Source organism: Anastrepha obliqua, chromosome 5, assembly GCF_027943255.1.
Source record: "Anastrepha obliqua isolate idAnaObli1 chromosome 5, idAnaObli1_1.0, whole genome shotgun sequence".
Classification (NCBI taxonomy): domain Eukaryota; kingdom Metazoa; phylum Arthropoda; class Insecta; order Diptera; family Tephritidae; genus Anastrepha; species Anastrepha obliqua.
Genome location: NC_072896.1, coordinates 4,349,548 through 4,364,631, shown reverse-complemented (window position 1 = coordinate 4,364,631; position 15,084 = coordinate 4,349,548). Strand labels below are relative to the sequence as shown.

General features: G+C 34.5%; 1 protein-coding gene and 2 pseudogenes across 1 annotated transcript in view; all 3 read right to left on the bottom strand.

The window, feature by feature from the left end:
* Positions 1-399: 399 nt before the first annotated feature.
* The window catches only part of LOC129247286 (uncharacterized), a 236,754-nt gene continuing 222,069 nt past the window's right edge, over positions 400-15,084 (bottom strand). Inside the window, exons 9-12 of the mRNA XM_054886346.1 lie at positions 4,153-4,304; positions 3,756-3,878; positions 3,352-3,490; positions 400-552 (exon numbers count right to left, since the gene is read on the bottom strand). Of these exons, the coding sequence (XP_054742321.1) occupies positions 400-552; positions 3,352-3,490; positions 3,756-3,878; positions 4,153-4,304 (567 nt within the window). The remainder of the gene's footprint in view (positions 553-3,351; positions 3,491-3,755; positions 3,879-4,152; positions 4,305-15,084) is intronic.
* Positions 7,170-7,352, bottom strand: LOC129249524 (U2 spliceosomal RNA; annotated as a pseudogene).
* LOC129249562 (U2 spliceosomal RNA) lies at positions 7,965-8,148 on the bottom strand (annotated as a pseudogene).

The following is a 15,084-nucleotide window of genomic DNA, read 5'->3' as shown; positions in this document are numbered from 1 at the left end:
TTGCATGTTTAGATTTTCACCTTTTTTTATAAATTTTGCTTGATTGTTGCGTTGAATTTTTGTGTTTTTTTTCTCAATTTTCTTGCAGAAATTAATTTTCGCTAATTTTTTGTTCTTAGTTCGCGTTTAGTTGACATTTCGCGTGTGTATGTGTGTATATGTGTACGAAATTGCATTTGAGTGTGTATATCAGCGTATGTGTGTGTGTTAAATGTGTACTTTGCATGTGTATTGTGCGTCTTTTGGCTGTGTTGCGTTTTCCGTTTGTTTGTGTTTACATTTTTTTACGTTTTTTTTGGTTTTAAATTTTAAAGTTTACTTAAAAATTTTCGTTATTAATTTAATAATTAACAAATTGATTTTATAATAAAACCAATAACAATAACCTCGCTCATATGGCTACGAGACAATAATATGTGGTGCTGATAGTAGTACAGCTATTGTGGCTAATATTGTGAACATTGTGAATATGATAAGGCACAGTCTGTCAACGACCATAGCTGCGAATTTCCAATCATTGGCAATGTCATTTTCCTCGTCTTCTTTACGTAGCTGGATTTGTGTGAGAAAGTTTACACAAATTTTCATACATATTTTCAATTTTTCAAATTATTATGGTTGATGAGATTTTTTATTATTTGATTCGCAGTTTATTTGATTTATTTTTATTATAATTTTTGTTGTTGTTATTGCATTTCAAGTATTTCCGTAAATAAGTAAAGGCAAAAAGAGAAAATATAAAGAAAAATAAACGGAAATTATTTACTTTCATTTTGCATCCCTTTTTTTTTGCCTATAAACGTAGCTTAGGCACTTTGAAAATATTTATATAAAAGTAGATGTACAAATATATGCATGTAAATATATTTATAAAAATTTCAGGAATTTCAAGGGATTTAGGACACATTAGCTACAATTGTGAGAATAACGTGTGGAATTTCATATGAAATATCAAATATTTTCTAAAGTCATGCATTTTGTATTTCACTTTAAAATATTCATTAATTTTTCATATCGAGAATATATCATAAATATTTTGTTTATTTAAGTATATACAAAAACTAACTTAATTAGTAAATATTAATTATTAAATAATAATAATAAAATAATTAACTAAATAATAATTATTATTTATTTAATAATTAGTTTAAATATAAAATCACATAAATGACAAATATAAAAAAAAATTAAGTAACTGAGTATCAATAATTAGATACCAATACAGCTGAGTCCCTTTTCTAATTATTCGCTGGATTTTCTATTTTTGCAAATTGGACAGAACCCAAGAATAGCTGCTAATAACAGGCGTACACTGGCCGAGTATTGCATTCACATCGACTGGCACTCGATCAAATAAGAAAGGGAAGCTTATCAAGGCTCTCCAAAACAAATAAACTGGTCGAAATAGGTCACATTTGGGCATAGCAGCCCATTATGAGCATCTGCCATCGAATACCAAATTCAGAAATTTACTCTCAATAATTGACCAGTTTGGGGTAGGTGATCAACCAGCAGTTGACAGAAACGGCGAATAGGAAAAATTTTGCGTTCTAACAAACAAAGGTCACATCAACTTCTACGACCCAGCAGCTCCGAGAGCTTGGATGTAAGGTTCTATCGCATCTGCCGTATATTCCAGGCTTAGTGCCTGGTAATTACATTCATTTTGAAGGAAACTATGGAATTGTTTCCAAAATTGGCAAAAACAATTGAAAGGAGGAAGTTCGAAAATATCGACCTGTAAAGGGTTTATACCAAATTTGAGGAAAAGTGTATTTTGCTCATGGAAGACCTATGGAAATTTCCAAAGCGTTGACAGCAAGTAAGTGCAGGTACAGGGTTGTCCATATTCGACGGACCCATTTGGCAACCCTGTATCTTTTGACAGAGATATCAGGTCGCTTAATGACATACCGCGTTGGAAGCGTCAGTCCAAGCAGATTTGTACCATGTTATAGTACGCGCCAAGCGAGCGCTCCCAAATTGTTGAAATTTACATTCAACAAAAAAAGTCAAAAGAAGAAGAACAAAATCATCATGTCCGATGAGGCTCATTTCTTATTGAATGGCACGGTAAACAAGCAAAATTGCCGTATTTACGCCACTGAAAATCCTCACGAAATTCAAGAGGTACCTCTTTTCGGCGAAAAAGTCACTGTTTGGTGCGGCGTTAGTGCGAAAACGATTATTGGGCCGTTTTTCTTCGAAAATTAAGATGGTCAAGCTATTACCGTCAATCAGGAGCGTTATCGCGATATGATAACCACTTTTGTGATGCCAATTATTTGTCGAAAGCGTATGAGGCAGGTCTGATTTCAACAGGACGACGCTCCACCACACACAGCTCGCACCACAATCGATTTTTTGAAGAAATTGTTTCCTCGTCGTTTGATGTCGAAAAATGGTGATTTTGACTGGCCACCACGTTCGCCCGATTTAACGCCACCTGACTTCTGCTTGTAGGGATATTTAAAACCAAAGATTTGTATTAATAAGCCAAAGACCATAGAAGAGCTCAAGAACAACATCCGTGAGGAAATAGCCGCTATTCCAGCCAAAATGTTAGCTAAAACTATGGAAAATGCTGCAAAACGGGCACACTACGCCATACAGGCTCATGCGGCCATTTGAGAGATATCATATTCAAAAAGTGATGTCAACAAATCTACTTGAACCAAATAAAATGATTATTATCGTCAACATCACAAAAATTGTGTTTTTCTTTGATTAAAAAAAAAAACACATGGGTCCGTCGAATATGGGCAACCCAGTATAACTTAAACGTCTCATTATTTTGAGCATCGAACAAATTAGGGGCTATCATAATTTTTTTTTTTTGGAACAGCCTAATTTACATAAATGCGTGCCAATTGCAACTCTTCGTAATGAAATTACAATAAAATCAGAGAGGAAAGGGCTTCGTTTTTAAGTGGTATCATCGTCTCATAAAATAGTAATATAATATACCCAAAAGGTTTTTCGGGAGTATTCATGAGCAGCAACAAATAAATTGGGTTCACCAAACAAAACGTAAAATAAATTAAAATAAAATAAAGTGAATTACAAAGCATAGAATAAACAAAAAAAAAGCACAAATTTTTTTGAAATGAAATAAAATAAAATATAATAAAACTAAGTAAAATAAAATAAATAAATTTAAAAAAAATATATACAAAGAAAAACTATGAAATCAAAACAAAATGAAATAAAAAACAAATACAAAAGCAACCAGAAAAAATGTAATAAAATTAAAAAATAAAAAAAAATTAAAAATAATTTTAAAAAATTTAATCAATTAATTAAATAATAAATCAAAATGCGTATTTAATCGGTAAAAACTTTCCAACGTACCTGATCGGTTATAAAGCGAATTTCCTTCAAAATTAAACCTAGTTCATATTCCGTTGCTGATTTGATACACGTATGATGCGTAACGGCGTCCGGCATGCGGGTGCTACCGATCGGACCGATGCTGCCATCATCACCTTGACTATAGTGGACAAATACAAACTGCTAAGTAAATGACTTTCTAAATTTTATGGTAATAAAGAAGAGTGTGCCTGCAGAGGTAGGATAAAACATGAACTGCATAAGAAGTAGTTTACTTGTGGCTGGTAAAAAATGTGATATTGAATGAGTCTATAATATTTTGAGTTGAAAAATGAATTTCTCTATTTTCCTTCTCAGTCACACTCTACTCTATTACAAATTTCATTATATCTTCATTCTCTCTCGTCGGCTTTTGTGCTTGTTACCCATAAACGGTGCGATAGAAAGCGGGATTGTGCGGTAAGGTGCCGCCGGGCGTCATCGGGCGGCAGTTGTGTCGGAAATCATCATCGATGTCGAGCACATTGGCGAGCAGCGATTTCGAAGAGCTGGTTTAGTGTAATTAATAAAATGAGCGATTTAGTACAATGATAAAAAATTTATATTTAGCTAAAGCGAAAAGTGTTGCAAAGCTAAATGCTAAAAGCTCAAATAAAAAAAATTAAATTAAATAAATGAGTGCTTATCGTGAACAGGGAAGCATGATGTAATTGCAACACTTTAATTGCTATAGAAAAACTAGTAAATATTTTTACAAAATACTTATTATAGTAAAAGAATAAAATTCGCTACATAAATATTTTCTATTTTTCGTTTGCCTACCGCTCCTTCAATTCAACATCGGACAGTATCTGATGTTTCCGTTCCGATGATGTGTCCGAGCAGGGTGTCGTAGGAAATTCCAATATGAGTGGCCTACCAGGACGACTCATGCGTAGAATCCATGGCAGCCAACATAAAAATACGATGCGTATCTAAGTAGGGGCCGGTTGTATGGGATTTTTTGTTGTGTTTTTTATTTTTTATTTCATAGGTAAATAAATGAAATGCATGCGGCATTGTTAGTATATATAATATAATTGAAAAATCGAGGTAAATATTTTCAAAAATGTCAAAGTTGTGTGAGTGTTTTAATTTCACAAAATACGATGATATTTTTTTACATGAAAGTTGATGTTTTCACAAAAGCACATATAAAAGTGAAAAAGCAGTAAAATGTGGTTTATTAAAATTAATATTTGTTCATAGTGAAGTACTCCAGTTTTGTAACATTTATAAGGCGTATTGTATATTTGAATATTCTTCAAAATAACTGCATGCGAATGCCTTTGAACGAGATAATAATTTTCAGCAAGTTCAAACGCCTTCGCATTGACTTAAATCCACACACAAATGAAGGGAAAATGTATTTTGCTGCTTCAAATATGTAGGCGGTCAGGCATACTGTTAGGCGTATGCCATCCGTATGATTTATGGATCATTGTTGGCTGAAATTCTAATTTTCCCATACCCACTTGGGCTATACCTCTTCCTCCTTTTTGCTTTTTTCGTGCCGCATTTTCTCATCATAGCCAAGCAGTCGTTTACACTTACGCCTTCACTTTCACTTTCAATAAATATAAAATTTATCTTGCGTAGCCTTATTTATACATATACTTATTGGAAAATATCCATTTGATGGATGGTTTTTATGTTACAAATACAGTTACATACACAATTACGGTATATGTGTAAATATGTGTACACATTTAAGCGTATTTAAGGTGCATGCAAACATTCCAGCAAGTAAACATGTAACATATTTAAAGGCGCGCTGACTTCGAGGTGACCAGACTTTGCTTGACTGTTTGCTAGTGAAATCGAAAATTTGTTTACTTGTTTTGTTATTTACTTAGTGTGGGTGGGAATTTAATCACATTTCTCTATTTTCGTGCGAGTTGTAAAAAGAGAGTGTGGGATTTTTCAACAAGGCGAACGATGTGTGTTTGCGCCTGTGTTTGTGTTGAGTTGGTCATGTTAAGTGTTGCTGTTTTGTATTTTGCTGGTTTTGTGGCTTATTTATATAATATATACAGTGTTATTTTTGTTTAACACATAAAGGATAGATGCATTGAAAAATTACTAAGCTGATAATATTTTGAGAGAAACACTTTGCGAAGTCTAAGATGGAAAATAGTTTGCAGTTCCTGCGTAGCAGCACAATTTCCAATAAATTGTTTTCTAATTTTTTTATAAACAACCTTATGATAAATAAATATATATATATAATAAAAATGAAAAATAAATAAAATTTTTTAAATGTGTATTGGACCGTACCGAAAAAGAGAGTCGCCTTTTTACACTTTTTGTTATATATTCCGCATGGAATACTTCGAAAAGTAAATCGTAAGGAGTTGAACATCGATATTTTTGTCCCGAGGAACCAATTTGCTTATTGCAAAATTGCTTGACTAACAGGAGCTCGTTCAAGCACTTACCCGCCAGATCTCAGTTTCTACCACCCTAATGCATCACTCTAATGACCATAAATTACAGCTCGCCAAAAATCATTAAACTTTTGCTAAGAAAGTTTTTCCATTTGAAGGCAGTTCACATTTTTGATCGATCATAGGGATCGCTTTCTTATATTTTTCGTCAAATCCTCGGAATTTACAGTCAGATATTAAAGCAGGATATTACGAAGTTTTTGTTTGAAGGAGAGTTTTGTTGTTTCAAAATGCATTGACTTCAATTACCCAGTTATACGCTCGGCCAAACAAATTTTTTTATATCCGAAATTGCCTTACAAAAATACTTCAGACTCAGGTGTGTAATCGAACTGATTTTTTTGTCTTGTAAGGCGGTACGGTGTACCGGATGTTTCTATTCATATTGGGGAAAAAGAAATCCATTATTTCGCCCAAACGATTTAAAATTGTTTTACGGTCGATCTTTAGCTCTTGGGCGATGCTATGACTAGTAATATTTTGATCAACTTCGACTATTTTATCGAAATTTTCTTTAACATTAAAAACTCTTTAACTCTTCTTCTAGAAATAATAAAACAATTTTTTTTACTTAACCATAAAATTTTCCGCCTTTGGCCGACAATAATAATAATAGGAGTTTTTTGATCAATTTCTTACAAAGACCTCGACTTATCATGAGACATGCAAAAGGTCTTAGATATTCTTGAATAGTAAAGTAGTGACTTTTAATTTGCTAAAGAACTCGAAGGTGAATATTTTAAGTCCAACAGTAAAACAAACTGAGAGAGAATAAGACGAAAGCAACATTAGGAGCGGGATAATTATAGGTTCATTATAATATTGCTATAAAGTTCATATTTTATTTTCTTCATTTTGTCATTATTCATCCTCAATGTTTTCAATTTCAACAAATGATACGAGTGGCTCATGATAGATAAAATCGTCCCCTTAGTATAACAATAGCCTATGTGCTCATAGGCTATTATTTTTTTATTGAATTTTTGGATTCTCCATCGTCGATTTTACATGTGGTCAAAATTTGGTCAAATTCTAGTTCCACAAAGTGGGTCAAAACATCAATCAAAAAATAATAAATATTTACAGACATAACGAGATTTGAGTGAGAGCTACTTTCGACAAAAAGTTTGAAATTCATTTTCTCAAAACATCAAAAAATTTATAGGCTATTTTAATACTAAGGGGACGAAATATGATACAAATGCTTTGGTTTCGATGTTGTCAAAAAAAATACCCAAACGGACCGAAGAAACAGACTTACAAATTTCTTCCGTTTTCGTCTACTTGTATTCATATAAAAATTTATGTTTCTTCCCACCAAAGCTAAATGTATTAGTATATTTTTTCTTGTATTTATTCAAGGCTGAAATCCCGGCGGTACTGCAATACCGGGTCAACCCGTGGCAGAGAAGGAGCAAGCCCCTAAAACACTCCGCCCATTTCCAAAAATCAGTTTGACATTTGTTGTCCTCTGATGGAGGATCTATCAGATGTTAAGCTGATAACCACACTACCTAGTCAATAGATTTAAATAATAAACCTAATAAACCTTTTGAGAATTACACTCTCACAAAAATTAATGTACGAAATGTTTATACCGATTCACTTAAACTGACTTTCAGTATCTAAACCAGTGCTGTCCAAAATGAAAAATGTGAGTGTATAAGTGAGAACGAGAGAATGGGAGCAGTCCAGTGGGAAATTTAAACCAAAATAAATAAATATTGGATTGGAGTAGAAAATTTTTGTGGGAGGAATCGAAATGCCTTTTGATATTATATCTATAGCTTCCTTTGAAGGACTTGTAACATAAAAGACATTGCAAGTCGCCAAAGGCATTTTCTAGCATAAAAAAGTTCTCACAGGGCATTGTATTGCATACATTAAGCGTCGCGGACAAACGTGGTGTTTATTCGTTGCTGGTTTGCTAACGACTGAACGATGGAGAGTAAGAATACGTGTCATCAATTGATGTATGGGATGGACAGCACTGATCTAAACCAAAAAACTGTTTTCAATAAATAATCAGAAATGTCCTACAATGCAAATTTCAAAAAAAAAAATTCCATTTTCGTCTACATGTATTCATATAAAAATTTATGGCTCTTCCCACCAAAGCTAAATGTATTAGTATATTTTATCCTGTATTTATTCAAAGCCGAAATCCCGGCGGTACTGCAATACCGGGTCAACCCGTGGCAGAGAAGGAGCAAGCCCCTAAAACACTCCGCCCATTTCCAAAAATCAGTTTAACATTTGTTGTCCTCTGATGGAGGATCTATCAGATGTTAAGCTGATAACCACACTACCTAGTCAATACATTTTAAATAATAAACCTAATAAAACTTTTGAGAATTACACGCTCACAAAAATTATTTATATCAACATATAATATAACGCTTCGTAACTAAACAACTTTTAGGCCAGCCACGACAGCATGGCGCGGTAGCCGAGCGACTAGCAATGTGAGCTTCCGATCCAAAATCCTTGGTTCGAATCACAAAAAAAAATAAAAGTTATTTTTATTTAGTTCGTCGCTACTTTTATATCAACATATAATATAACGCTTCGTAGCCAAGTTGGTCGCTTTTTTCGTTTCACTTTTCCTCAAATCACTCCCAACGATTCTAAAGAAGTTTTCACTTCAAAAAGTCCTCTTCTTTTCGCTAAGCGTTAGCAAGTGGCGTATAGATGAAGCAACTGGTATAAATAAACATATCTCGGCAAGGTTGGAATAGAGTGAGTTATACCAGTTTTATGAAGTATAACCATGCTCTACAGCGGCGAAACTTTCCCGACAGCTTTGCTGTTCTTTTCACATGCAAATTTTTTGTCATGTTAGCCGAGTAGACTGATAGCGAGCAGAGAAGTGGCATAGAAGAGGCAGAAGGTCTAATCTATTAATCTTACACGTGGGATTTGTGATGAAATTGATGATATGCAAATTTTTTATGGGATGCTTTGTGCCTTACATAAGTAATTTGCAGAAAAAAATGTATTTGGACAAGTAAAAAAAGTTGCTAAGGATTCGCTGGAAATAAATTTGTTCATTCCAGCAGACTCAGTCAAATGTATAAGGAGAGAGTTCAGCCCATAATAGACTTGGTCCGAAATCGGTACATTCGAATCACTTCCGCAGTTTCTTTCTATTCTATTGATTATCAAATAGTGTCAATTACTACCAGATGCCCAGCGCTATGATGGTTTAAAAAAAGCTAAGTATGTATTCGTCTTTCATATTAAACTAATTCATAGACTTGCCACACTTTCTGTGTGTGGATTATGTCATAGTCCATTTGGTACGAAAACCAACTTTTTTTGACAGTTTTTCACCCATTCTGTAAAATTAGGAGGGCAATTTATTCGAGGCATAGGCTATGATGATAAATCGTTTCGGAAAGGTGGCGCATGTTTTAACAGACAAAACAGTGAGATGGTGCAACGCATTCACTTAAACCTACTTATGGCATTCACCATACTAAAAATCAATAAAGTCTACTATTCTTATTGCATCTCATTAGTTTTGAGAATAGTTGGAGAGCATCGGTATAAGAGTTTAACCATATATGAATTAGAGTTAGAAGAATACTACTACATACATAAGACGATCCACTGTCATATGTGTACGGATTCATAGGCTCAGCTTTTATTTTAGTCTCATTTTATTTTAATCTTTTGTATTTTTTTTTTAATCTTGCATTATTCACAAATTAAGTTCTAAATAATATATGTTTTAGCGAATGAGAATAATGAAATAAAATAAAGTGGCAAACATCTTGCAACTTCCGGCAGCAGTATTTAAGTGCTAAACTAATACATACATAAACATGTATTTGGCTCCATGCATAGGCATGTATGGATTTGTAACTGTTGATATTACAGTTGGTTATGCAACACCCAGTGCAAACAGGATGATAAGTGCCTGCGGTGGCATGCTCACTTGCCACTTCATGCCTCACATGCAGCAGCAGCCAATGGCTGAACCAGTTTTCTAGCTGATGCTGCGCCAACTCCTCTGAGCTTAATCTCTGGGAATTCTGTAACGCAAATGCATTAGCAACTGCCACTGTTTGCTACCCTTTTTTCGTTTTTTCTCCACCAGCGCTTGGGTGCTCGCGCGGAATTTGGTATTCAGGAAGCAGGTGTCAAATGAGTGTAGCGTTAAATTAACAAATGACGATAGCTGGGCGGTTAGTGGGAGAGCAACTAGTTGAAAGGTGTTGTGGTTATGCATTTGCTGATTTTTTTATAGCATTTACTTTTGCTAAAGTGTGAGCATCCCTCAATGTTTTTCGGTTGCTGAATTGAAAAAGATAGTTCACGAAATTCAGAGTTTTATTTAGTATGAACTTCAGTCAGGGTTCGTTTGCAGTTGGACATTGGTTGCCAGTCAACGAAAAATTGGAAATTTGAAAGTGCAATTAATTAGCGTCAGCCATATATTTTCAGCAACATAAATGTGTATAGCGCGACTTGACATTTGGTGCTTAATTGGCAATTTTTTTATTGTGTATTTGATGGCGTTTGAAAAATTGATATTTTTTTTGTTTTTTGTTTTGTTTTTCGACTTTTTAATTGTTTTTCCAAACAATATTTTTTCCTATTTCAGAAAAATAGTCTGCTAATCTAACTAAAGTTCATGTTTCCAATAGAGAAAAGTTTTGATGTTATGCCAGTTATGTTGCCACATTGCGTGGTACTGCTTTGTTTGGTTTGCAGGCTTTTATATACTACTGTGGGCAAAAAGTAAGGTGAATTTGGTTGTACAATGAAAAATCTTTATTTATTCTTGTAAATCAATTTCATCCCCTTCAAAATAATCCCCTCTCGATGGAATACACTTATGCCAACGATTTTTCCAATCCCTGAAATATGCCAAATAGTCCATTTCCGGTATAGCCATCAGCACCTTCTTCGATTCAGCTTTTATCTCCTCAATCGACTCGAAACGCCTTCCCCGGAGTGGTCTCTTGAGTTTTGGGAATAGCCAGAAGTCACACGGAGCCAAATGAGGCGAATACGGTGGTTGCGGAATGATATGCGTGGAATTTTTTGCGAAATGGTCACGAAGAACGAGTGCAGTGTGAGACGGTGCATTATCGTGATGCAAAAACCAAGAGTTGATAGCCCATAGTTCTGGTCTTTTTAGACGAATTGCTTCACGTAAACGACGCATAACGCTCAAATAATATTCCTTATTAACAGGTTGGCCAGGTGGAAGGAATTCATAGTGCACCACACCACGAAAATCGAAAAAAACTGTCATCATGACCTCGCCTTTAGCACGATATTCGCTTGATTGGTCGGTTGTTTCAGGGTCGTAAGCATAAATCCAAGTCTCATCTCCCGTAATGATGCATTTGAGCTTGTCCTGATAGTCTGAAAGCATTGTTTCACACACATCAACGCGACGACTTTTTTCCAAGAAATTGAGAGTTTTCGGTACCAAACGAGAGTTGACTTTTTGTAGGCCCAAATGGTCTTTCAAAATGGTTTTCACAGATCCTTCTGATATTTCGATCATATCACTAAGGTCTTTAACAGTCAACCGACGATTTTTGAGCACTAACTCCTTGACTTTATTGACGTGTTGGTCATCTGTTGACGTCGATGGTCGTCCGGAGCGCTCCAAGTCATCAACATGTTCTCGACCCTCTTTGAAGTCTTTGTACCACTTATAAACATTTTTCTGCGACATGGTCGAATCACCAAATGCCTTCTGCAACATGCTAAACGTTTCCGCAGCCGAAATTTTACAAATGGAGGGGCCTACAGTTTCAAGCCGACTCCGAACGGCAGATATTTTTATGAAGAGCTTTTTCATGGCAGAAATACACTCGGAGGTTTGCCATTGCCTGCCGAAGGGCGACCGCTATTAGAAAAAACTTTTTCTTAAATTTAGTGTTTCTTTTGAGAAGTGTACACAACTTATTTGTTTCCGATTTAATACTAATATTTTTTTTAATGAATAAAAACTGTATGTAAATTAAAAAAACACGAAAATCAACAAATTTTGATTGAAAATTTCACTCGTTTTAATCAGAATTCTTATATACAATTTTACACTTTTAATGAGAATTTTTTTAAAAATTTCGGATAATCATTTTATAGTCCAACAATTTTAATACTCCAAAAAGAAAATTTGAAGTAGCTCAAAAATCGCAATGTTTTTGGATAATTTTTTCTGTCAGCGGTGAGGGTTTTCTTCTTTTTTTCTTCTTTTGTAGAAAATTTGTTGATTTTTTTTTGCAAAAAATGTGAAACTTGGATTCATGTGACTTCTATCAGGTCAGTCCATAAGTTCGTGCGTATTTTACCCATAATTTCACTCTTGTACGATTTTTGCATACAAAAAATTATTCGCGGAATATAACGGAACTATTTATACTTTCTTTGATATATTGTGCATTCAACAAGTGATTTTATTGTTAAAAAATAAAATGGAGCCTTCGAACGCGTAGAAGAGGCATGTTTTGTATTTTTTTTTATAAAAGTGGTAAAAATGCAACAACTGCTGCTGCAGAAATAAACACTGTTCACGGAGAGGATACCATGAGTGTAAGGACAGCGGAAAAGTGGTTTTCAAAATTCCGAAGTGGTAAATGCGACGTAGAGGATGCCCCGCGCGCTGGTCGTCCTGAAGTCTTTAACTCCGACGCCTTGCTCGAACTCGTGGAAGCTGAGCCAAATTTGACAGTCGATATGATAGTTCAGACGTTAAATTCATCGCACGGAACAATTCACAGGCACCTGGTTCAGTTGGGAAAAGTTTCAAAGCTGGGAAAATGGGTTCCGCATAGACTTTCCGTCGCCAACCTTCAGCAGAGAGTGAATGTGTGTCCTCAGCTGCTGCAACTCCTTGAAAGTGAAAGTTTTTTTAACCGTATAGTTACTGGTGATAAAAAATGGGTCTGTTACAATATTCTGGTTCGCAAGCGCAAATGGTTAGATAAAGATGAAACACCAGAACTGACCACTAGAGATGGCCTTCACCCCAAGAAGATTCTCCTGTCTATTTGGTGGGATATGGCCGGTATTGTTTATTATGAACTTCTGGAACCAAACCAGATGATAACTGCTGATTATTATTCCCATCAGCTATCAAACCTGAATGAGGCACTTAAAAAAATCGGCCGTCTTTATTGAATAGACGCAAAGTTTTGTTTCACCACGACAACGCAAGGCTTCATACCGCAAGCCAAACATTTGGCAAGCTGTACGAGCTCGGATGGGACCTAATGCCGCATCCACCATACTCTCCGGATATTGCACCTTTTCCGTGGACTTCAATCCCATATGAGTAACAAGAACTACTCCTCAAAAGAAGGTATAAAAAGGGATCTCGAAGCGTTTTTTTTTGCTCCAAAGACAAAAAATCCTTTGGACTGACCTGATATAAGAGAGTGGACTATATTTTCATAAAATAAATTTTTTAATTATGTATGTGGGACGCGCTCTATTTAAATGAACAATTCCCGATATTGTTTTGACCGTATATACATGAGAACTAATTTTTAAAAACTTGTCAATAAGACCCTGCGCTATAGTTAATTAACGTGTGCACATATATTTTATTTCTATATTGCCATGGTAATTTATAACACCCGACAAAAAAATGCTTACTCACCTATAATATTTTTTTACTATTTACTTACACAGAGTGACCCAAATCTTTAAACAAAATGATTTTATAATTTTCATTTATTTTCTTAACTCCTTTTTTGTAAATATATTTAGTAATTTCATCTTAAAGTAGCTCTAAGTGGTCTGCAAAAACTATAATACATAATGTTTTAGACTTAAAATGAACGAAATTAAAGAATGAGACAAGTTTGTTATACAAGCAGTTTTAATTCTCAAAGCCAATACAATTTTGTCAGCCTACTCAATAGTTTTTTTCTTTTCTTCTACTTTTTTGATACTTAGATAGAAACTCCGGACTCTTACTATTTCACCAAAATTTGAAGATATACATAGAATATGAAGAATGAGAAGATCGCAATGGCTTAAACAATTATTTTGTCAAATTGCTTTTATTATACCAAATTATAATATTTGACATTTACTTTCTTAGATCCCCTGCAGTGTCTATCATCCATCTGATCCCAGATATTATTAGTACATACATACGTAAGTGCTTATGTAAAGTGCATGTATACTTATGTAAGTGCCTCCAATAAATTTCAAATACTTTCCCACAAAGCAAACATTTTAATTACTTTCAACAGGAATTATAATTAATCTCACCAGTTTGAAGCTTTGTCTTATCGCTGCAATAATAGTTTTAGGGTTTATTGGTTGTGCAGGTTGCACGCCATTCTTCACAACTTCGGTGCAAGAAACTTTGAAAAATGAAGATAAATGTTCCTTAGCGTTTATGCGCAGAGCATTCAAAAGTCACATTTCGTGCAATTCTAAACTAGTAAAAGTTGTACTAGCTTTTCGTATTGATATGCCGGCAATGCATGCCCCAAAGGTGAGCAATTCAAAAGCAGTAAAGAAAGTTTCTTTGGTCGAAGTTGGGAAAGTAGGTTATTAGTTGATTGCTTGATATGTACAAACGATTCGAAACCGAAGTTGTGTGTCGGTGAAGCATAGGTGCATGCAAATTTAAAGAAATTGATGCACATATATATATGCAGCGCGTTTAATAACTATCGCACAGGGGCTATGGCTCAAGTACTGACAGTTTGTGTAAATTAAAAAAAAAAACTTAGAAGAAACTTGCATCAAAATTTCAAACTTTTTTAATCAAAATTCTTAGAAAAATTTTGCGTACTCAGTTTTATAGCCCATTGAATTTTAGTAGTTTGAAGTGACTCAAAATCTGCCTTAACCTTGGAAAAATGGCTTTTTCTCTGGCTTTGTCAACAATAGCAGACACTCGAAAATTATTGAAAATTTAATTAAATTTGTATATGAATGAGCACCTGCTATGCTACTTCTCAGGCAGCATTGATAAAGCAAAGACTCTAAGCATTTTTAGGTTTATAAAAAAAAAAGTGACAGAAGGTTGCGCCTTGAAAAACCTTCAGAAATATTTGATGAAATGGTCAAAATATAAATGGTGTTCCGATACGTTTTTGTTGAGACTTCCGTTAGATATTACCAATTTTATCATGCGGAGCACGGGCTTGAAAAGCTCAAGTCTACCGCGCAAAGCTTATATAAGGGAGCGTGTTGAAGCCTCGATCTCGAGACCTTCTTATAAAAAAGAATATAATACGCTGCAATAATCAACGGGTTTGTAGTGTTGGCGAAAGAGTAA